The sequence below is a fragment of the Pelodiscus sinensis genome, chromosome 27 (genome assembly GCF_052426305.1).
Source record: "Pelodiscus sinensis isolate ZL-2025 chromosome 27, ASM5242630v1, whole genome shotgun sequence".
In the NCBI taxonomy this organism is placed as follows: Eukaryota; Metazoa; Chordata; order Testudines; family Trionychidae; genus Pelodiscus; species Pelodiscus sinensis.
This window is the reverse complement of record NC_143078.1, coordinates 12,052,222-12,075,865: the sequence shown is the minus strand read 5'-3', so window position 1 is coordinate 12,075,865 and position 23,644 is coordinate 12,052,222. Positions and strand designations below refer to the sequence as shown.

Sequence of the window (23,644 nt, the reverse complement as noted above, 5' to 3'; positions counted from 1 at the left end):
TGTTTGTCCTTCAAACGGGGTGGCAGGGAGCTTGAAAAATATATAGAGATCAACACTGCACAGCCCTTAGCCACTCAAACCAATCTTGGGATACAGTCCTGCTCAAATTGCAGACCTACATTAGTAATTCAAATGCACATTAACATTAGCGAACCCCCCAAATGTTAGAAACCCAGGAAATGCAATGTTAGGGTCACACTCCTCAATTAGGGTGCGTGGCCCACCTTAATGCTGACCGTTTAGCTGTCTCCTCGCCATTTTCTTTTGTTTGACAATAGGTATCGTACAAAGTGGGCCTTGCAACTTTGTGTCAGCGATACCTGTCGAGTATATCTACTAGCTTCCAAGTGACTGGGACTCGAAGTTCCCACTGGTCCCAGCTGCTGCGTTTGTGGACTCCCAAGGAGAGTGCACAGAGTGGGCCTTGTGTGGAACTGTACATGTTCTGCAGCCTGAGAAAGAGAAGCCTTTTGCTGCCAGAAATCCCAGTCTGCTTGCACCACTGTTGCCTCAGCTGACAGACCTGGGAGTCAGATGCAGAAGGAACATCCCTTGCTGCTGGGGATATGGCCAAGAGTGCTCAGAAGTGACTTGTTGCCTAGAGTCCTGCTGCTACCAGCTGCCGCCCACGTTCATGCTCCTGCCCTCCTTGTGGCTCTTTGCTCGAAGGGCCATGTGTCCAGTGCTGTTGCACTCACCTAGTTGCCTGAAGCCGTGGGAAGGTGAGTGGCTAGCAGCCATTTGCTCTGCGCTGTGTGGCTGTCTCTACACTGGCCACTTATTCCAGAAAATCAGCCGCTTTTCCAGAATAACTTGCCAGCTGTCTACACTGGCCCCTTGAATTTCTGGAAAAGCACTGACGATCTACTGTAAAATCATCAGTGCTTTTCCAGAAAAACTACGCTGCTCCTGTTCGGGCAAAAGTCCTTTTCCAGAAAACTGTTCCGGAAAAGGGCCAGTGTAGACAGCCCAGATTTCTTTTCCGCAAAAAAGCCCCGATCGCGAAAATGACGATCGGGGCTTTTTTGCGGAAAAGCGCGTCTACATAGGCACGGATGCTTTTCCGGAAAAAGTGCTTTTGCGGAAAAGCATCCTGCCAATGTAGATGCGCTTTTCCCGGAAATACTTATAACGGAAAACTGTTCCATTTTAAGCATTTCCGGAAAAGGGTGCCAGTGTAGAGGTAGCGTCTCTGTATGTAGATGGAAAAGCAGGGCCTCCCTACCAGGTAGAAAGCCGGCTGATCTGTGGCAGGGGCTCGGTGCTGCTCTTAAACCAACCCACCAACTAGGACAGACAGGGAGGCTGGAAACATCCATAAAATGTTTTATTCAAGTAACTGCAAATAGGAAACCAAAAGGTCTTTAACAATGGACCAAAAACCCCCACTTCCTACTGCCTGCCTGCTTTCTCCAGCCGCTGCGTCCACATGGATGGGTGCCCCCCCCAACCCCCACCTGCTGAACAGGTGCTTTTCACTGGTTTCACTCCTCGGGGCTTCCTCCTAGCAATAACCTCCAGCTCTGTTGCAGTTGGTCGTGTCTAAAGGGATGGAGTGTAGCGAAGGGATCTCAGAGGCCGCCCGAGAGCATTGCAGGCAGACACTCAAGTGCTTCCCGGCTTAGTCTAATCCCCCAGCCGTGAGGCCTGGCGCATGAGAAGTGTAAACGTCCTGGTATGACTTAATGAGCAAAGAACAGCACCCCTGCCCATCCTTCGCCTGCTGAAAGCAGCACTGTTGTGCTGACGCCCTTCCCTCCGGCTATGGTGCTCGCCTTGCTGACGCACCCCTCAAACACTGTATGCTCTCCCCCCCCCCCCCCCCTTGGCCAGTGGCAGGTGGGGAAAAGGAGGCAGGGACTGGCTCCTCTGCTCGTCAGGCCCAGTGGGACACCTGACCTGGGTTGCTCCTCTCTCTCAACAGCAACATTGCCCGTTCAGTGTTGTGGAGCAGCCGGGGAAAGTTTTCAGGCCATGGCTGTGGAGAGATAATCCCACGGGGGCAGAGAGATGGGGGGAGGGAGGCAGTTTCCCCACCTGCAAGCACTAACGGCTGGTGGGGAACAGGTGAAGTCCTGCTGCTTTGCCATGTTTCGCTAGCGTTGGCGGGAAAGCCTGGGGAGAAGGCTGCCGGGAACCCTTCACCCCGCCTCATGAAAGGCTGTGTCCCTTTTCATACTAGAGCAGCCTAGCGCTTTAAAATAATTAAAAAAAAAAGACCCTGTCCAGCTGACTTTGGCTCCCTCCTGTAACCAAATGGTTGCCAGAGAAGGGAAGCGTGTGTGTGTGTGTGGAGGGAATATAAACCAGAAAGACCATGTTGGACTAATATCACTGTTGTAACCAGTAGAGCAGCAGTAACAGCAGCAGCATATCTATGGTTAAGAGAATGGAACTTAAATTATCCAGAGGTAGTTGTGAATGAAGGAGAGGAAAAAACAAACAAACAAAAAAACTTTAAAAAAAGAAATCCACTGAAACCTGGACAGAGAGTACAAGTGTAACTAAAACGCCCCTGGCAGGCGTTCCCCTCTATATGGCAGAAACTCCGAGGCTGGTCCTGGTGCAGACTGCCTGTAGGCCGGGGATGGGGGAAATTTGAAGCGAAAAGGCAGCAATGTTAACTCTACGGTGCGCAGCCAGGCCCCCTGTCTTTTGTTGAGAGGGAAGCCTGCTTCTGTAAGCAGGAAGGAGGGATATGAACAGCATTAGTGCTCCGCTACCAGGACCGCCAGGGATGGGTGGGCTCTGCACCTGAAGAACAATTACCCTTTTGTTTCGAGCACTGAGCCTTGAAGGTTTTCCCAAGATGGCAACAGGGCAGTTTTAAGCTCTGCCCGAGAGTAATGCAAACAAAGCTGGCAGCGCCCTGCTTCCAGGCTTGCGATTGTGTCTTGGGTAGGTTCCATGGCCAGCTGGGACCTGCACCAGGTCTGCTCCGTGCTCCAGCATCAAGCCACAGCGGTACTCTCCGGACTGCACAGAGGAGATAGAACTATCAGCCCCGGGCTGCTCCGTAGGCAAGCGACGGTAACACTGTACCTGCTAGCTCCTGCCTGGAGCTGTTCAGCTGCAGCTCTCCCAGCACTTTACAAAGGCAGTTGGGATCATTATCCTCATCTTACAGATGGGGAAACTGAGGCACACAGGCACAGTGACTTGGTGCAGGTCAGCCAGAGGCAGAGGAGGCCCCAGTTCTGAATCCCTGGCCATTGCTCTACAGCCATTATCTTCTGTCCTAGACCCAGAGCTGGGCACAGTCACATGCCCGTCCTAAGAGAACATGCCTTGGCTGACCCGAAACAATTAGCACGCAGCCATGGCTCAGAGCCTCTCCTGCACCCTGCCAGGGAGTCACTATCGTTCGCTTCCCCCCACCGTGATCTGAACGCTCAGCCCTGCTTCCCAAAGGGGAAACCTACCAGCATGAAGGTTCTGCTGAATTCTAGGCTAGCACAGGGCTTTGGGGAGCACAGCTGGAGTTGGACTCAGGAGAGGGGGATTCCTTCAAGCTCTCTCAACTCTCCGCCTTCAAATCTTCCCCTCTGGGCCAGCTGTGGAGGAGGGCGGGCCAGCCCATTGCAGTGGAGGGAAATAGAGGCAAGCCAGGGAAACGCCAGCCACTTCTGCGGCCGTGAGCAACAAGGGAGTTTGAAATACTCAGGGGGGAGCTGTTCTCAGCCAGCCCATCTTCCTCCCTGCATTTGCTGCTCATCTCTACTGCATGCTAGCAGCAGCTTTAGGGTCTCCCCTCTACAAGGGGGGTTGGCTGAAGCTTGAAAGGTGGGGCACCGCTTCAAATGAGCTGCAGAGGGCAAAAGCGTACTGCTCCCCTGGCCTCTACTGGCGGGAGGGGAGGAATTCACATGCATTCATCCGAGAGAAGGCCATTTATACCAAACCTACCGTACCATCCTCCCACTCCTGAACCAGCAGCATTGGGTTGGGAAGTCGACCACCTCTGCAACAGAGACAAGGGGTGCAGAAAGAAGACTGGGGGCATGTGCGACAGACCTGTCTCCAACTAGTTTAAAACAGAAAAAGAAAACTAAACTATACAGCCAACTCTAACCGGTCCCCTGCTCTCCTTTCCCTGCCAAGAAGCGTGTTGGGACAAAGTCACAAGGGCTAAAGGAACCTTCCCTCAGTGAATTTCACCAGGAGCAAAAGAAACTACGTAAAATCAGTCGGCTAAAGTTTAACCCTGTCCAATAAGGAAGTGAAACAGACCGTTCTCTCCCTTCACGTTAACGGCGGCCGGCGCGACGGCTGCTCCGTCGGTTTGATCTGTACTCCAGTGCTGCTGCTGTTTTGAGTGTGAGAAAGTTGCGGAGGGAAAAAAAAAACAAAAAATCCCACCTAGGATTTTTGTTTTGTTTTGTTCCTTCCTCAGTCCAAGTACGTGACGAGAAATTGGTAAGTTGATTGATGAGGTAGTGCCGGGCTCAAGCGTTTTCACTGCTCCTCTTCGGACGACTCCTGGGATACGTTCACCTCCTCCTCGTCCTTTTGCTGAAAGAGAAGGAGGAGTGAGGAAGCCCCTGAGCTGTCTGTCTCCAGGTCAGCGTAGGGCAGCGGAGGCTCCTATACATTTCAAAGAGGAACGTGGAACTCCGCGTACAGCCAGAGGCCAGCAGGAAGTCCCGTTGACTCCAGGATGCATGCGGGTGCCTGCTTTGAAATGCACAAGTGTTTCCAGCAGGGGCTCCTGTGCATTTCAAAGCCATGGAGCCCGGGGTCAGCAGGGGACTCAGAGTTCCCCGCCGACCCTGGGCTCCATGCTACATTGCATGGTGCTAGGAGCCCAGCGTGAGCTGAGGAAGTGCCGTGTTCCCCAGGTTCCAGGGAAGTGCTACACGGAGACTGGGATCAGCTGGGGATTCCCAGCTGACCCCAGGCTCCACAGCAGCTGCCCCTTTGAAACATCAGAAGTGGAGTTTTAAAGGGGCAGCCGCAGCACAACTGATCCACAGATCAGCTGTGTAGCAACTGCCCCTTTTAAATGCTGCCTTGGGGTTTCAAAGTGGCAGCGCCAACAGCTGTGCGGCACTGCCACTTTGAAGTACCCCATTCCACCCTTTGCTGCCTCTATCTCAGAGGCAGCAAGATGATGGGGGAAATCAACTAGTTAAACCGACTGGTCAAAGCAAATGTTTTTTGGATAGTCAACTAGTTTTTAAACAACCCTACTTTAGACACTTCTCCCCCCCTTCAGTGGAAGGCTGCTATCAAATCCCCCCTCGCTCTTCTCTTCTGTAGACTAATAAGCCCAAATCCCTCAGCCTCTCCTTGTGGGTCACACGCTCCAGCCCCCAAATCATTCTCACTGATGACTGCAACAGAACATGACTCTTGGGCTATGTCTACACTGCAGGCTTCTTGCGCACAAACTGTTTTGGCACAAGAGTTCTTGTGCAAATGGTCTTCCACAAGAGCGCATCCACACTGCCTAGTGCTTTTGCGCAAGAGCGCCCATGGCAGTGTGGACGCTCTCTTGCACAAGAAAGCTCTGATGGCCATTTTAGCCATAGGGGTTTCTTGCACAAGAAATTCATGTTGCCTGTCTACACTGTCTTCTTGTGGAAGAGCTCTTGCGCAAGAGGGCTTATTCCTTATGGGGAGAGGAATAACTCTTGCGCAAGGAGCCCTCTTTTCTGACACTGTACTGTAAATTTACTTGCGCAAGAACATGTGTCCAGTGTAGACGCTCTGCAAGTTTGTGCAAGGACAGCCGTTCTTGCGCAAAAAGCCTGCGGTGTAGATGTAGCCTTGGTGTATTCAGCAATAGCGCCTCTGCCAAGAAACCCCCCCAGTTTCTGTGCTTCCAACAGCCCCGGGAATGGATTCCTGGTACAGCCTGGGGACGGAAGGCGGGGCCAGGGGAGGAGAGCTGTGCCGGGAGAGGTGGGCAGGGCCAGTCTCAGGTATTCATGTGGCGCAGTGCACCGCAGGGCCCTGCTCCCAAGTAGTTGTCTGGCCTCTGCTATAGCAAAACCACGAAATACTAGTAACTGGCACGGACATGGAACAGTCCAACAAAAAACCATCTCCAGCTGCTAGATGTAATGCTGCCCGGAGGCCACAAGAGGGGCCCCAGCAGCAGCTGGAAAGCTACTGGCCCTTTTACAACCCCTTTGTGCTCTTCCTCCCCTTTCGCAAGCACCTCTGTTCGCCCGCTCAGAGGGCGCACGCTGTCCCTGGCCCACCCCCTCCTGCCAACGGGCAAGGAGCCCTCGCCGGCACTGCTGGAGGAGCCCTGGGCCCAGTGCCACAGTCATGGCGTGAGGCGGAGCAGCAGCATTCCTTGAAACACACTCCTCCGCCCGGCTCTCTTTAAAGCAACACTCAAAACAGTCTGAGTCAGGGCTGAGTGTGAGAGTGAGTCAGCAGCCTCCACTTCCTCGCGTTTCATTCATAAAACAAACACTCCGGCCCGCGGAAGCCGGTATGGAAAGCAGCTGCCAATTCCATACAGAGTGTTCCAGTGACACAGAGCATCTCACTTAGCGAAGGAAGGAAGGAAGTGACTGATGGGCCCAGGATTAACCCTTCTGTGCCCCTGGGCAGCCCACTGTGGTTAACCAGCAAAACCAGGGCAACCCAGAATGGAAAAGGGGGCTGGCAGCCCCACCTGGAGAGCGAGGAAACTGACTAGAAGATCCTGCGGCTGGACAAAGCCAAGGCCCTGCTTGCAGGCCGAATCGTTGGCCATTCAGACAGCGGTTTCGGTTGGAGAGTTTCTGGGGGGTAGGAAACAGCCCCCCCGGGGAGCCTGCAAGGGAATTTGCAGGTTTCCAAGCCAAAGACTCTGCTGAAATAATATGGCATTCAGGGGACGAGGGCCTGCTCAGTTCATTCCCTCTCAAGCACCTGGTACTGGCCGCTGTCCGGAGACCAGTTGCCAGGCTAGGGGGACCAGTCCGGCTAGGGATTGTCCAAGTTTCAGGGAGGCAGTGAACTTTGTGTTAGACCTGATGCCGTTCCAGTCCAGCCCCACTGCTGCTATTGCTACGGCAGCCCCCCTCGCCTCTGTCCCTTTACTAGGGACGTAACAGTAGAACCGTTTAAACGGTAAAGCAATACGCACAGGCTTATCGGTTACACGCCAGCTCCTGGCCCCGCTCCCAGGCCCACAGTGCGGGGCTGCAGGTGGGAGCCCGTGGGCATTGGAAGCTGGCTGCTGCCCTGTGGGCTCTGCAGAATAAAGCTTACACTGCAGAGGCCGCAGCTCCTTAGGAACGAGGTCAGCAGGTGCGAGCCAGCTCCTGGCGCACGCGGGCTGCCAGCCCTGCAGCCCAGTCTTCCTACTGCAGAGCTGGCTGCGTGGCATTGCTAAGAGTTCAGTGGGTTACACCATTACCTAGTTAACTGCTTCTGAACACCCCTACCCTTTACCACACCGGAATGCTAGGGACAGCTGGACAGCCTGTGTTATGACCTAGTCCGGCCTCCTGCATAACAGTCCCTTGTGGCTTTATCTCGCTACTAGATCTAAAGCCAGCAATGGGCAACCTAGGCTAGGCAGCGGGCCACTAGACTGTAACCAAGACCCCCTCCCACGATAGGGTAGGTTTTCTAACTGCGCCTAGAATTTGCAGGGGGTGCTGACTGCACTAGGGAACTTAAATTTAGTTTAATCAACTTGCTGATGAATTTTCCATCATCTGGTCAATTAGTCGATAATTGGAGGAGCTACAAGCTGGGTGAGCTTCTGGGCCTGGGAGCTAACCCCACTGCAGCTCTGCCTTTTAAATGGCAGGTTCTTAATACATTTAAAAGGCTGAAGCACAGCGGGGAGACCCGGCCCGAGCCAGGAATCAGCTGGGTCCCCCTCACTGTGCTTCTAATTTTTAAAGAGCCAGCAGAAGACCGCGCTGGGGAGAAACGGCTTTTAAGTCGACTATCCGATAAGCTTTTGCTTATTGGATAGTCAACTAGTCACTTACATCCCTATACTGGACTGTAGCAGCACTTTGATTAGACGCAGAGGGAGCGCAGGCCTTTTACAGATTGGCTACCTATACTCCGCAGGCTTTTTGCGCAAGAACAGTTGTTCTTGTGCAAAAACTTGCAGAGCGTCTAAACTGCACGCGTGTTCTTGCGCAAGTAAATTTACAGTGCAGTGTCGGAAAAGAGGGCTTCTTCCGGAAGAGTTATTCCTCTCCCTACGAGGAATAAGCCCTCTTGTGCAAGAGCTCTTCCGCAAGAAGGCAGTGTAGACAGGCAACATGAATTTCTTGCACAAGAAAGCCCTATGGCTAAAATGGCCATCAGAACTTTCTTGCACAAGAGAATCCACACTGCCATGGACGCTCTTGCGCAAAAGCACATCTCTTGTGCAAAAGCACATGGCAGTGTGGACATGCTCTTGTGGAAGACCTTTTGCACAAGAACTCTTGTGCAAGCAGCCTGCAGTGTAGACATAGCCTCAGTGTTGGGTGCAATCAGCACGCCCCTCACTTTGCACGCTCTGGCTTTGCACGTATCACTTTAGTAACACGGGTAGGAAAAAATGCATGGACAGAACCCAGCAGAATCTGGCAACCCTGCACGTGGGCAACGGTAAACAAAATCTCTCACGGGCCGCACACAGAACCCCGATGGACTGCTGGCTGCCTACGACTGTCTTAAGCGCACCCTCAGGCCTGACTGAGCCTGGGAAGGGCCCAGCATTTGGCAAGGTAGGCATTTTCCTCATTGACCAGCCTCGAACAAACCCCCCCCCCCGCTTTCCAGGCTGGGATCTGAACCTACGTCTGGAAGAGCGAGCGACCACGCGCACCAGCTTTGCTGTTATCCCTGCTCTGAGCTTCCAGACAAACTCCCTTCACAGCTGCGTTCCGGTGAGCCTTCCCAATCTAGCAACAGCACCGGCTCCTTCCCCTCCTCGCTGCTCACGGGCTGGGAGGACACTCCAGCCAGCCAGCAGCAGGTAAGCACGGCCCATTCTGCAAGGATGCTCCTGCCTGGGGTGACGTTGCAACATGCTGAGCCGGGGCTGAGGGAGGGGCGAGTGTGACGGGTCTGCTGTGCAGTATGGCCCCCACAGCGGAGCCACGCTTAGTTTGGCCAGAGGAATTTGCAGGGCGTACGAAGAAAGGACCAACTGGAGGTGGTGGCAGGAGACAGCCCGTAGTGGAACCCCCAGGGGGCTGGCAGGATGCAGAGGAAGCCATGAGGCAACGAGGGGCAGGTGGGAGAGATCCAAGTACTGCTGGCGGGGTGCCCCCCATGGCCAGGCTATCAGAGCTGGCTGTGCAAGGCGATCTGGCTGCCATAACCCGGAGAGAAGCGAGAAAACCAGCCTCCTGCAGCGCTAGCAGAGCCAGCAGAGTGCTCCTGAGGGCAGCAGATAGCCTGCGGGAGGGGAAGGGTGGGGCTGCTGCAGTAGCTTATCGCGGCTGGGGGAAGCGGGGCCTGCCAGGGCCCGGCGGGAGGGTCTGCGTTACAGCCGGAGCGTCACAGCGGCTGGGAAAGGGAAAGAGGAGCGGTGGAGGGGGGCAGAGGGGAATTTGCTGCACACTCACGCAGCAGGAATGTCACCCTGGTAACACACCACTAAGCTTCGGGCAGGCCTGTGCCAGCTAGCTGAAGGGAACAAGCCACTTCCTGTTAGTCACGCCGGGAACAGGGGAAGAACACGGAGCTAATTGCAGCCGGGTCGGGTTCTGCTGGACCACAGAGAGGTGGATTAGTACCTAGGCTATTCCAGTTTAGCCCCCAGGAGCCCTCTGGCCCAGAGACAACACCGTCCCTCCCCCGCATGCTGTGTTCTGTTGAGCATCATCCGGCACCAGGATGTGACTGTCCTCGCCACAGTACATTGCACCACACCCTAAGGTATACCCTAGCCTGCCTCCAAGGACATCTGGCACCCATGCTAGCTTGCTGCTAGTTCTGTGCTGCAGCCAAAGAACTTCCCGCCCAGAGATTTAATTGCATCTCCCCGGTACAGGACCACACAGGTCCCCAGGAGCTGCTAGCACCAGGACACAACTGTATGCCTTCTGCGTAGTGAGGGCACAGCCCTGGTGGCTGATGTCCAGCCCAGAGACGCAGGGCCTTGCACCCCTGCCCCTTCTACTCTGTTGTGCTGCCAGGGCTGCGAAGTAGTGGAGTGCGGGGCTGCCGAGAACTGCGTGGTTCTCACCGCAATTCACAATGGCAGACCTCAGATCCTCCTGCAACTTCTGGTGCCCAAGGAGAATTGCCATCAGCAATACAGGGGCTATGACACGAAACGCAGCAAATTGCCAGCACTGGTGCCCATACAAAGTAGCCAGCATCAGGATGTGTGTTAGCCACCTGCAAATCCTCAAGGACAAAGGCCAGCTCTCAGTGCAGCAGAGAGGCAAAGCCATCCACCTGCAGCATGAGACACCAGGCAGCAGTGTTCCCTGCAAGCAGTGAGCTCCACTGGCCACCCAGGAGACAGTCAAAGGCCGCCCCGTTGATTAGCAGAGCGCCCACAGCCAGCAGTGTGTTTCTATTGGTGGTGCACATCTGCACATGCCTCAGTGCACATAATAAAATTTATTCTGCGCAGGGATGCGCGCTCTCCCCTCCAGACCGGCTTCCTCTGTGCAAGAAGCAGCCCTCTTTTCCCATCTTGCATCTGAGCAAAGGCCTGATTCTGTGGGGCAGCGCACCCTCTCAATTCACCGGGAGCAGAGCGGGGCTTAGCACCTTGCAGAATCCGGCCTCGGAGGGGAACGAGGAGGAAAGGAAGAGCCACTTACTGATTTTTTGGGCCGGCCTCGAGGTTTCCTCCCAGGTGTTACTGCAGCTTTCTAAACACAAAAAGAATGTTTAAGTTCCGAGAGGGGATGGAAGAAACTCCCCCTCACCGCCACCCTTGGAAATCTTCGTGATGCTGATTTCGGTCCTTTTCTAGTTCAGGTGGCACAATGGTCGATCCTTTCTCTCCCCCCCTTCCCTGCCACAACGACTTGCCAAACTCATCACACATGTGGCAGTTCCCAGGCTGCCCTGCAGCTGCTGCCCCACCTACTTCCCCCCATCCTTCAAGTTATTTTCCAGCATTTGAGGGCCGGGTCCCGGCCCCATGACTCAGAGAACTTTGCAGGATATGAGTCGCATGTTTTCAAAACAGCTTGTAAGACAAACACATACACAAACCACATTCCCCGAACCTTCCGTGTCTCTCCCCTGCCTTCCCCCACGTATAAGCACAATGATGTCTCATCCTCCCAGTCGTTTATATAGCCTGTCCTCACAGACTTCCTGCGGGAGGGGGGAAAGGGAGCTGGTAACCTCATCCTCCTTCCTCACACACACACGACCTCGGGCAAAGCAGCACGACATGCCTGGGTCACTGCTGCCACCGATTCCTCCCTAGGCACCCCCCTCCCGCACGATCACACTTTGTCCTTCTACGAAGTGAGGATCTGAAAGCACATTTCTCAGTGCTGGGTATCATTATTCCCATCTCACAGGTGGGCAAACCGAGGCACAGGAGAAAGTGACTTGTCCAAGGACCCCTGCAGCAGGAATGGAACACAGGTGTTCTAATGCTTGCCTCCCCCTTCCAATGTAACCTTCCCATTTATCAGGAGATAAATATCCCTCCAGAGCTGCTCCCTTCTTGAATGCCTTTCACAGGCCTGGGGAAGAGACCCAGGGAGTGCGTGCCTAGCAGTAGCTAGGAGCAAACCTGCGACTAGTGGAGGCTGCGGAATCTGGGTTTGGTGAGATGCTCAAGGCTGCAGTTAAACTGAAGATCGGATGTGAGCTCTCCCCTTGTCCATCGTATCGCAGCCCAGAGTCTGGGGTAAGAATTTCCTCTTGTCTCACCTCCGACGTCCCTGCAGAAGGGCCAGGTTTCCCTGCTTTATGGGGCCCCCTTTCTTCCCTGCCCCGCTGTGACCATGCAAGCCCCAGTGGCCCAAATGCTGCACACGGAGCCCATGCTCCCACCGACAAACCAATCCCATCTGCTTTCCCATTTGGAAGCAAATGGCTTCACGTGACGAGACCGAGGGACCCTCGTGTTCTTCCGCCTGCCAGCTCCCCACACAAGCACCAGTGACCTCCTGGAACGAGGAGTTCCCAGGCTCTGCATTAGTGATGGCGGAGAAGGGGCGGAAAGCCACGTAGGGGCTCTCCAAAGGGGCAGGCGGTTCCTCCCTGCAGAAGTCTGGCCCCCCCAAAAAGCCAAGGGACAGGGACACCTTGTGACGTCCGCGTTCCCTTCCTAGCTTTGTTGCATGCCCTTGTAGCATGCCAGCTTAGCACGGTGCTTGGAAAGGCTCATCTACACCGGCACCGGACCATCATCGGCTGAACCCAACTGGTCCTTCGCCGCGGCTGGGGAGGGTTTCTCTCCTGTACCTACCCTGCCTTTAGAACTGGCCTTGTTTTTGCTCCCCTTTGGTCTGCCACGTGGTCTCTTGGGGGTTGGCGCCTCGCTGGGTTCCTGCTGGAGACAAAGGACGGGGCTGTTAGCAGACACCCAGATCTGAAGAGGCAGGGCTGGACCAAACCCACGTGCCCAGCCATGGGGAATCCCACTGCAACAAGGCCAGGAGCCGTGGAAAGGAAGGAATCCCAGCAAAACAAAGGGGATCTGAGTCCCGGCGCAGGAGGAGACGTAGGAGCCTCGGTTACAGAAACGCTCACAGCCTGGCACTCCACCAGTCCCCTTCGATCTTAATATTTGGCGGGGGGTGGGATACAACACAAGAGGGTGCGTGGGGACGTGGGGGGAGAGGAGGGGCGCAGCTACCAACCAATACACCTGGGTAGGATTTTCACAGCGGCAGAGGCAGCTCAAGAGGGAGCAATGCATGCTGGGACCTGTAGTTTCCAAAGGAATGGATGGCCACAGCAGGCCTGCACTTAGACCAGCTCTGCTTTCAAGGGATGCTGCTGCGGAGAGAATGCACCTGTCGCGCCGCAAACAGGAGGGACGTAGGACAAAGCCGACTGGACTTCTGGTGGAACGGCCCATTGGTGGCTGGAGGGGTGAGGGAGGAGGCCTGACCCTTCCCAGAAGAGGCTGCTTTTCCTCCCCAATTTGGAGACCGAAGAGAGAACAGCACAGGACTGATTTCTGGAGCAGGTACCAGGGTATCTCCCTTTAAAAAACTTAACCCAAGAGTCCATCGCCCAGGGAGGAGCCCCCTGACATTTCAATGCCGAGAGACTGATAAAAATCCCAATCTTGTGAATTATGCATTCCACCAGGAGATACTGATGTCACAGCCACAGTGTCTAATACCCAGGCGCTTTCTGTTTATAGCTGCAGCTATTAGCAAGCCAGTAATCCAACACCGGCCGCCCTGCCCCCACCTCCCGAATCCCGGCCCGGCTCGGCAGATATTCCACCAGCCGGAAGAGGAAGGAGCAGCTGGCTCAGGGCAGTTGCTGCTCTTAGTTAGGCTGGTGTCCATGTGGAGAAACGGCCCTGGCTGAGCTCAGATGTAAGTGCTGCGCTTTTGAAGGAGACGTGCTCGAGATTTCCTGTGCTTCCCCAGCTCCCTGGGTCTATGCTGGAGCTAATATTGCAGCAATAAAAGGGCCAAAGGAATGATATGCTCCAGAAATTAGAATGCTACATGGGAATCCTGCAGACGCTGCACTTTGACCCCAAGAAACCCAAAAGAAGAGGGAAATTTGCAACACCTGAGTTCCCTTCCTTGTTTTGCCACCAACTTGCTGCGTGCTCTTTCCGTGCACCTGTAACATGTCTGCTTAGCACAATGCTTTGAGGGCCTCATCTACATAGGCACTACACCATCGTCAGCTGAACCCAGCTGGTCCTAAAGTTCCCCAGTTTGAGCAGACTACTGGTTGCTAGTTAGTGGCTGCAGTTCCAGGTGGTGAATAGGGGACTTTTCCCTTCTGTGCAGGTTTAGCCAATCCTGTTTCAGGTTCTGCCGTAAGAAGTTATACATGGTTTGCGAACTAATTGTGTTGGCGGCACGGCAGAGAAATCAGAGAGTTAGCAGCTGGGCCGGACACAAGAGAAACTTATACAATGAAATTCCCAGTGGTTCAACCGGACTCACGGGAGCCCTAGTGCAGAGGAGACAGCGTTTGTGTTTTTAGTCAGTGTTAGGGAACGAAACGTGCTGAAAAGCAAGTTTTGTTGTCAGGATCATAAAAATGGGGCCAGCTGCACAAGTCTTACCTATAGGGTGGCTCCCATCAATTCAGCTGAACTAGAGGTAGAACTGCAAAGGAATCCCAGCAGGTTTCCCTATTGGACCTAAAACCTTTGTGGTCATTTTGTTCGGACAGCTGGTGCTTAGTTGGAGTTTCCCGAGGACCGTGGGCACAGCCAGGAGCAGAATGTTATGTTTACACAATTCCAAGTCACTCAAAAACCATACGCCTACAGAAATGCAGCCACAACTGCAGCAGAGAAGAGAAGCAGAGAGGGAAGGCATTGGGAAAGGAGATATCTTTCCATCCCCTTACTCTGTAAGAAGTTCCTGGAGGTCCCTGCTAGCCACATGTAATAAAGAGAGCCAGGGTTTCTACGTTTGTAGCAGGAAGACAAGGTGTGCATGTGTTAGCTCCCATGGCATGATTCCCAATGCCAGTGAATATATTCTGTGGAACCCCAGTTATTTTGTTCTGTTCATCCCTAGGGTGAATGTTACTTTTCCCTTAAAGTCCCTTCTGTCTGTGCTTTATTGCTGCCTCTTCTCCTTGCCTTGGCCTCAGGTCCTGCTGGAGAGGGCCAAATGGCCCTCGCTCAGAAGCCAGACTTTAATCTTACCCAGCAATAGAGGCTATTTTTTTTGCCCCGTGCTCGGTCTGGGGATGAAAGCTCAGTAAGAATTGATCCAGCCGTCCTCGCTGATGTTGGAAGCAGCTCCATATTGTTAAGTAACTTGCCCAAGGTGGCTGCAAGGCAGCGGCAGAGCTGAGGAGAGAACCCAGGATCCCAGTCCTTCACTAACAACCAGACTGAGTTTGGCAGGCGGGGCCTCCCAGGCTGCAAAGTCTGTAAGGAAGGGGCCTTGTTCTTCCCTTTCTTCCCCATGGATCTCCTCTCTGGGAACAAGGAAGAAAGCAGTTCTCCATACCTGAGGCTTCTTCCTGGGTCGCCCCCGTCCTCTCTTCTCAGACACGTCCTCCTCCTGTTTGGAAGCCAAGGGCTGGCTGGATTTTGCACTAGATTCACTCATCGTCTTTCTTTGAAAGGACAAGAGAAGGAGAGAGGGTAAGTGCGCAATGCTGGTCTCTACGTTGGTGACATGAGCATCCCCACCATAGTGATGGGGGCACAGAGGGGGGGAAGGGTCCCAGGCACGGCCCATGGGAAAGGTCCCAGGCACGGCCCATGGGAAAGCCATGCAGTCGGAATCACAAACTGGAGTCCACTGGTCCTCTGCCGTGTCCCGTGAGACCCTTGTCTCCCCCTTGCCGGTTCTCCCCCCACGATGACGGCAGACCAACAAGCGGCGAGGGATCCGTCAGCAATACCTTTCTCGGGGAACGGCAGCGCGAGAAGAGGTGGGGTTTCCTTCCGAACACAAAGCTGTCTGGGCCTCGCCGTTTGCCCACCCCTCTGCAAGCACCCCAAATCAGAGCCCCCGTGGGGAAGTCTGAGCCCTGTCCATTGCAGCTGGTTGTCCACACGCCGCCCTGCTGTGTCAGCGAAGGAGGGAGCGAATGACATATCGTCTCCCCCTGCTGCGCCCCGTGCCGACCTGCAAACCTTCCCTGCATGCACTCGCTAGTTACTTAGAGGAGCGTCAACACGCACAGACAGTACTATCGTAAATAGCCTCGAGAGCAAGAGGCAGGAAGACTAATGGAAGACTCCACCCTCAGGATATGGAGGGGTAGCCAGTTATCTGGTAAGCTCTGCCTTACCAGCATGCTTACCGGGTAACCAGCTAACCACCCTGGCATGCCACAGGTCAGTTAACTGGTTCACATTTTAAATGGGATTTTGCATCCCTACTCCCCACTCAAAGTGGGGGGAGCCCTATGACTTACAGCACGGAAAAGTACGCTGCAGAGATAGGACCCCAGGGAATAATCCTGCCTGGGTAGGGAGATGGTCTCGGTAGCTCCCAATTCTATCATTCCAGCGATCCTCCTCCTGTGCAACGTGGCGGCAACGCTTCCCTAAGGCTTCAGGGGAGAATACTCCAGAGAGCATTGATGCTTCTGTTTGTACTGCAGAGCCGGAGGTGCTGTTACATGCGCAAAAGCAAGACAGCCCCCGGGCTAATTGCTTCAGCCTCCGACAGAGGACGGGTTATTTAACCCTGCTGTGCAGATGGACAATGGAGGCGTGGAGAGATGAAGAAACCTGCCCTGGGTTACACACTCAGTCTGTGGCTGTCACAAATGGAGCTCACATCTTCTAAATCCCAGACCAGCGCCTTGTCCGGCAGGCCCTCCTTTAACTCTGCTGGGTCTCACGATGATCCCAATAATACCCCACCTCTAGACAGACACAGGACCTGCTCCTTGACCTAGTCAGAGTGCCTGGCTCCTCTGGTCCAGACAGCCTGATGCTCTCCCACATCTCCGTACTGTCCCTCGAAAAGTCACAGGCTGCTCCTTGAAACCGACAGAGCATCCTGCACTAGCCACTCTCACATCCAGCCAGGAATCAGGAACCGGACGAGTGGCAGAAGTTCTAGCCTGACAGGTTGCTAGGTGCTGTACAGATGCAGTGCCAGAGACAGCGCCTGCTCCCAAATATCTAGTCTGAGTAACCCCTCTGCAGCACTGGAGCCAAAACTGTCTCCTCTGCAGGAGGGGGCTGATGCAAAGGTCACCTTGGGGCAGTTGTTCAAACCTGGCAGAAGGCAGCCTCTCCCCCCCTGACTCCCCGTGGAGGCCTAGGCGCCTCTCTGTTGTCATGCTTCTTGTCTCCAGCTGCTGCTATCACTGGTGGGGGTAGGGTTCTCCTGCACCCTGTCCTCCACAGCTGCTGCTCCCGTTATCCCTTCCCCCGTCTGTGCAGCGCCCCCTGCATTTACTGCAGGCACCTGGAGACCCCCGGCAACCCCTCTCCTCCCTCCGAATTCTCTGTGTGCCTCCATCCCTGCTCAACAAAGTCAGTCCGTTTCCCAGTGGCTAAGCCGCTAGCCACCAGTGCTCAGAACAATGCCACCTCCTCGTCAGCAGCAACTAGAAGGGGTCCAATTCCAAAAGGAGCATCAGCAGTCAGGAAACAAACCCCTGAGCTCACGAAAACAAGCAACGCCAGCATCTAAATCTGCCCCAGAGCAGTCAGCAAATTCCCCCTCAGCCGGTCACAAGGGAAGCCCTTATGGTGCCTAGACCACCTAGGGCTAATGGATTTCCATCCAGCACCTTGGTAAAGTTTCAGAGGTGTGAGAGTAACTGATTTAAAAAAAAAAAAAAAAAAGTCACAAAACCAACCACCACCAGCCAGTCCTGCAGCATCTTAGAGATGAACAACAAATGTAGTTGGTACCATGAACTTTTGTGGGCACAACCTTAACTCCATTCATATGAAGAAGTGGGTTGTGCCCTCAAAAGCTCATGATACCATCCACATTTTTTGTTCAACTCTAAGGTGCTGCAGGACTATTCATGGTTTTTAATGTTTTTTTTAAAACCTTGGTTAATCGGTATATACAGCCACGCCCCTTTGTGGTAACAGCTACAGGACCAGTCTTGGAACAACCAAATTCAGAGCAGTCTGTCTGTCTGTCTGTTCGGTCCCCTGCATATTTAAAGACAATAGTAGTGGCCTTATGGCAATTTCATTCTCTCTGGCTATGTCTACACTGGCAGCTTCTTGCACAACAACAGCTGTTCTTGCGCAAAAACTTGCCGTCTGTCTACACTGCACGTTCTTGCGCAAGTAAATTTACAGTACAGCGTTGTAAAACAGGGCTTCTTCCAGAAGAGTTATTCCTCTCCCCATGAGGAATAAGCCCTCTTGCACAAGAGCTCTTCCACAAGAGGGCAGTGTAGACAGGCAACATGAATTTCTTGTGCAAGAAACCCCTATGGCTAAAATGGCCATCAGAGCTTTCTTGTGCAAGAGAGTGTCCACACTGCCATAGACGCTCTTGCGCAAAAGCACAGCTCTTGTGCAAAAGGACATGGCAGTGTAGACGCTCTCTTGTGGAAGATTTTTTGCACAAGAACTCTTCTGCAAAAGAGTTCTTGCGCAAGAAGCCTCCAGTGTAGATGGAACCTCTAGGTATACACCATGCCTATGCTCTCCTTGCTGGAGGAGGGAGCGGGCTGAGATTAGGGATGTTAAATTTCAATTAATCAGCTAATCGAGTAGTCGATGGAAATTCCATTGACTAGTTGATAAGGAGGATGCTCACTATCCCACTGAGCCTCTCCCTCTGAAATGTACAAGAGGCACCCTCTGCCTCTCTCCCTCTGAAATGCACAAGAGCCGGGGCAGCTCCTGTACATTTCAAAGGGAGAGAGGCAGCAGAAACCCACACCAGTGGGGAACAAAGCAGCTGGCTAGGGTTCCCCTCTGTGCCTCTTCCTTTGAAATGTACAAGAGTCTTGTACATTCCAAAGGGAGAGGAGCAGCAGTGGGACCAGCACAAGTGAGGCATTTCAATCCCCGCTCGCACCATTTCCCCGCTGCCTCCACTGCCCCCCGCGGAGATGGTGCTGGGGAGGCGGGGAAACTGGCTTTTAAGCTGACTCCCCCCAGCACCAGCCTGTGCTCCCCCCTTGCTGCCTCTCTCTGATAGAGGCAGCAAGGTGCAGGGGGGAGGAGGGGAACCAACTAGTTGTGTTCCTACTCGACTACCCGCTAAGCATTTGCTTATCGGGTAGTCGACTAGTCGCTTCCATCCTTAGCTGAGATCTGACCAAATGGGCACCACCACCCTGGCATTTTTTAATAGAGGTCTTCACAATTTGCTCCCAATTTTTTCTCCTAAAGATTTGGGTGCAACGTTTCTTGGTTTGGTCCCAGTTCTGCAAGACCTCCTGTAGTTCGGTGAGTCCCATGCATGGGTGGGTCTACAATGCAATCACAGGGTGCTAATGCAGCTCACCTATACATACTTCAGCTAGCTTTAATCCAGGCAGCAGGGGCATGGGCTATATGAGGCTGCCTGGAACCCAGATCAATTACTTGAGGTGGTCAGCCTGTGGTACTGCGACTTCGCGGCGCCAAATCCACGTGCTAAAAGCAGATTAAAAGTAGCTCTGGTACATCAACATAAGCTGCAGTCGTGTCCTGGAATTGCAGCACAGATATACTGTAAGTATCACATGTGTGTGTCTTCTGGACCATTGTACTTGGGCAGTGGTTTTCTACCTTCTCCAAACTGATCTGACCCCATTCCATCAACTTACAGCAGTAGAAGTGTTTCAGGACCTTCCTCCTAGCTATAAAGAAAGAGGAGGTTTGCAACCTCCCCCTGGAACCTGATCGCAACCCCCCAGGAAAACAGGGAGCCCATTTAATTAGCACTGAAAGCGGTTGTGCAGAGAGATCAAATCTCTAGCAATGCCTTTGCAGCGCTAACAAGACACAATGGTTTTGAAGATGCTTCAGTTCCATTTACTCTCTCAGCTGTAGCAACCACACAGGGTCCCCTTTACAGAGGGCTACCCTCAGCAATGGATAGTTTTGCTCCAATTCACACCAGCACAATTCACCCCGTGGTGACATCCATGCAGCCTTCCTCGCCAGGGCTTCACTGCTACAGCCCAAAATGGGAAGTTCAGATTCCTAAACAAGTTGCATAGTGGGATGAAAGCCCAAGGAAACCACACACGCATCCTGAATGCACAGGCCTTCTAGGTTTTTAAAAAAAAGTGCATATGGGCTCATGTTCAGTTGTGGAAGTGACTCACGAGTTAGTAAACCTCAGAAGCCGCAGCCTCATGTAAACACCCCTATGCATTACTCACTACAGCCAAAAGCTATTCAAGGATTCTCTCGCTCAGCCCTAATGTTTTGGTTTGTTTTTAAAAGTTAAATTCATGGTCACTTGGGTACCTTCCAAGCCAGGATGCTTCTCAGAGGTGATACATCCTTTGAGCATCTGTCTCTGAAAATCTGGCCATGCAGAGCTCTGGACTCACAACATACTTCCCTCTGCCCCACAGAGAAACCCCTCTCCAGCAGCTGCATGGGGCAGGACTCACCCCACTGTGCTAATTCAGGGTCCCATCTCCCCATTTTGAGCCAGTAGCGAGGTTTTTGGCAGAGCTGTGTTACCCTGAAGGAAAAGAGAGCCAGGAAGTAGGCTAGAAACACAAATCCTTTTGTAGATGGTCCTACCCAGCATCCAGGAAGCTGCATGAATAGATTTGCAGCTTCTCTGGGCTAAACCCCTTCCAGTTTTTGCAGCAGCTCTGATAGGCAACCTCAGTGCAGCATTATGGGGCACTGGGAAACTGGGATATCTGTGCAGGGATGTCATAGGTCTCTTCCCTGTCTAGGCCAGGTCTACACAATAGCCATGCCACTGTAGTGCCGTGGCGTAGATGGAAGACTTTTGTGGCATCATCTTAATTAATCCACAATAGCTAGGTGGAGGGATGAGTCCTTCTGTCATTGTCCACCTCCACACCCGGGGTTAGGTTCACCTAACCACACACAGTGCTCAGGGCATGAAGTTTTTCACAGCCCCCCAGGGACACAGGTCAACCTAAGCTTTAGGTGTAGACCAGGCCTCTGGCTTACGAAGAGAAGCAGTCAGTGGTGCAGGAGGAGCTAGTCAGGTCACATGGCTGTCTCGCTGTGCCCTGAACCCCGCGGGCAGGAAGCGAAAGCACAGCAGACACACGCAGCTGGCTGGCTGACACCTGAGGAAGGGACCTGATACTCCGGCTGTTCTTTCGGACGCACAAGCCTCCGGCGTGTCTCCACACCCCAGCCCAGTTTCACAGCACCATTCCAAGCAACCAGCCCTGCTGATCCAAGGCCCAGTCACCACCTCCCAGATGAACCACACACACAAAAAGGGAGACCCAGTGGAGACCCATCTCCTGCGTACATCTCAGTCTCATCGTGTGCAAGAAGGCAGAGCAGCCGCGCAGGGACACCATCAAAGCAGGGTGGTGCCAGCAGCAAGGGAATAGCATAAATAAAAACCTGTTTGATTGAGGAATAGAGGAGGGCTGGAGGGGGAAGGACCGGACAGGATGTGCATGCAACTCCATCCCTATTAACTTTAGGAACATTCCAATGCTGTACGAGAGCAGCCCAATCCTTTTAAATGAGCACAATAAAAGGAAGTGAGAAGGGGGAGGGAGAGAGAGGTCACAGGAAGAGACACCACCAGAAGCCCTGGAGGGTAGAATAAAAGCCACCCATTTGGAGAATGGCTTGATTCCAGGAGAAAGGGCTGGCCCCCTCCTCAAGAGGAAGGAGCGGGAGTGGAAAGAAACCTGGTAAAGTTTACAGCGGGGGCAGGCCACGGTCTGTTCCCCCCCTCCCCACTTTTGGACTGCCACTGAGGCCAGCCCCAGCCTCCAGAGGGGGCGGAAGCGGAGCTCTTCCTGGGGGGCTATCTGGAGCCCCCAGGAAACCCGGCCTGGCCCCCAGCTGGGAGGCAAGCGCGTGGGAGATCCCAGGTGCTGGTACTTCCCACCGCACACAAGATTGGCAGCGCAGCTCGATCGCGCTCAGCACCCCGGCGCTGCAGAGTGTGCCAGCCCCCTCCTCCCGGGGGGGGGGGGAGAGCCATGCACCCCCCCCTAAAAACCACCCCATCTCCATGGGCACACACCGACCTTAGCATCCACCTCTCTGGTCCCCAATGGGAACAAGCCGGAGGGGCAAATGGAGCCCTCCCCCCGCGCACGCCCCCCAGCAGCGGCTTTACCCCCGTCTGGTCGCGGCTGGAAAGAGACATGGCCTCGGGCCCGGCCCCTTTAAAGGGGCAGGAGAGGGGGCGTCCCAGCGCGCTACCTGCCCGCTGCACAAGGCACACGGCAGCCCGCCGGCTCCGGCCGCTATTGGCAGAGCCGCAGCGCACAACACACGGCGAAGGGGCAGGAAAGCGGTGTCGCGCGATTTGAAAATGAAACCGGCTCGGAGTGTGCGTATTTGCAAAGCTCGCAAATGCTGGAAGGGGGGGGGGATCAGGAGCACCGAGAGCTCAGCCAAAGCCACCCACCCTCCCCCGAGCCCTGCAGCGGCCACACTCCGCCAGCCGCCCGGAGCCGATTGCAAGCTAGCGTCCCCCCCCCCAGCCACTGCTGCTCCACCCCAGCGCCCAGGTGGGGTGGTCTCCGGAGGGGCTTCCATCCATCAGCTCGGAGACCTGCTGAGGAAAGGCCCCCCGCTCCCAAAGCAGGTGCTTTAAGGATAAAAATAAAGCAGGGTGGAGAGGCAGCATTGCAGTTTCTGCCCCCCCCCCTCCAGCCCCGTGCAAGCCCCCCCCCCCCCACCTGGCATACTGCAATGCACGATGCGAAGCAAAGCAAAAGGGCACATCGATTCCGCATGCCTGGCTTGTTTTCCTCTGCAAATTCTTAAAAACAAACAAGCAGGCTTCAGGATTACTTTTTTTTTTTGCAATTGGAAAATGATTTTTTAGCCCCCCCCCCCCCAAGCTGCACATTCTACTAAAAAATGGTAAAAAAAACCGAAAAGAAACATCAACTCCCCCCCACACCTCCTCCACCCAAATCAAAACGAAAAAAAAAAAAAAAAAAAAAAAAAAGGCCAGACACTCACAATTGCTCTCGGTCTCGGCTCTGTGTGGTGTTGTGTTTTTTTTTCCTTGTGAGTCTGTGTTGTGATCAAATTAAACCCCAACCCCCCTTCTGGTTGCTGCTGATTGCAAATGCAGATCTGAAACAAGAAGGCAGGGACTCACTCACATACATATACAGACCAGCCAGGGCTCTCTTATTTATATAAATAAAAAAAATTGTTCCAAGAGGAAGGAAGCTGGGTCAAAATCATTTGCACGGGGGGGGGGGGGGGGGGGGAGGGGGAAATAGGAAGGGGACCAAAAACAAAAAAAACCTCCAAGCCTTACAGGAGGGACTATCCAGCTACTAAAAATAGCAAAATCACACTCTAAATTAAATAAGGGCAGGCTGGCTAAGCTTAGGGGAGTGTTAAGCCCTTCTAGTTGAGGAAGGGTGGAGCTCAGCAGACGCTACGTCATCACCAGTGGGTGGGGAACATGCAAAGAAGGGGAGGGGAAGGGTGATTTAAAAGTGCTGCTTGGTTAAAGCCAATGTTGGAAGGTGGGTGGAAAATGGCTAAGAAAGAACCATCACTAGCAAAAACCAGCAGGAGCAGCCAGGACCACTGTCTCCTTCCCCCTTTTAACAAAACAAATCTGGTAAGATGAAGGAGAGGGGAAGAGAATTGTTTTTCAGAGTTGTCATTTAGACACATAAATATTTAAAGAGGGTAAAAGAAAGCCCCTCAATTGTTCTTTGGTTTAAAGGAGAAATGATTTCTGTATGGTTCCTGTGGGATAGGTAGCAGGCAAAGGGCTGAGAGATGAAGCTATTTATTATTTTTGAGAGCGATGCTTGCAGGCAGCTTTAGACCCTCAATTTTTTACAAAAATCCCCCTTTTTACATGCATGAAGTCATTTTGATTGTGAGCAAGGGTGGGACCTGTTTTTGGGACCTGCTTGTGCTGTTCTATGACTATGTAAGTCCTGGTTTACACCAGTGGTGGGTGAATGAAAGATCAGGACACTGTACTGTAAT

General features: G+C 53.6%; 1 protein-coding gene across 9 annotated transcripts; it reads right to left on the bottom strand.

Annotated features, from left to right (window-relative positions):
* Positions 1-1,306: 1,306 nt before the first annotated feature.
* On the bottom strand, positions 1,307-23,025 carry HMGA1 (high mobility group AT-hook 1). Of its 9 annotated transcripts, none has more exons than XM_075909864.2 (6): positions 22,646-23,025; positions 20,104-20,177; positions 15,057-15,165; positions 12,356-12,436; positions 10,740-10,790; positions 1,307-4,512 (listed from the first exon to the last, which is right to left on the bottom strand). In XM_075909864.2, exons 3-6 carry the CDS (start codon positions 15,156-15,158, stop codon positions 4,456-4,458), a joined length of 291 nt encoding a protein of 96 aa, XP_075765979.1. In that variant the 5' UTR covers positions 15,159-15,165; positions 20,104-20,177; positions 22,646-23,025; the 3' UTR covers positions 1,307-4,455. The 9 variants fall into 9 exon arrangements, with proteins under 9 accessions (XP_075765979.1, XP_075765977.1, XP_006115694.2 ...); XM_075909862.2 differs by having other exon boundaries at positions 12,356-12,439; positions 22,646-23,019; XM_006115632.4 differs by lacking the exon at positions 20,104-20,177 and having other exon boundaries at positions 22,646-23,023.
* Between the last annotated feature and the right edge of the window lie 619 nt (positions 23,026-23,644).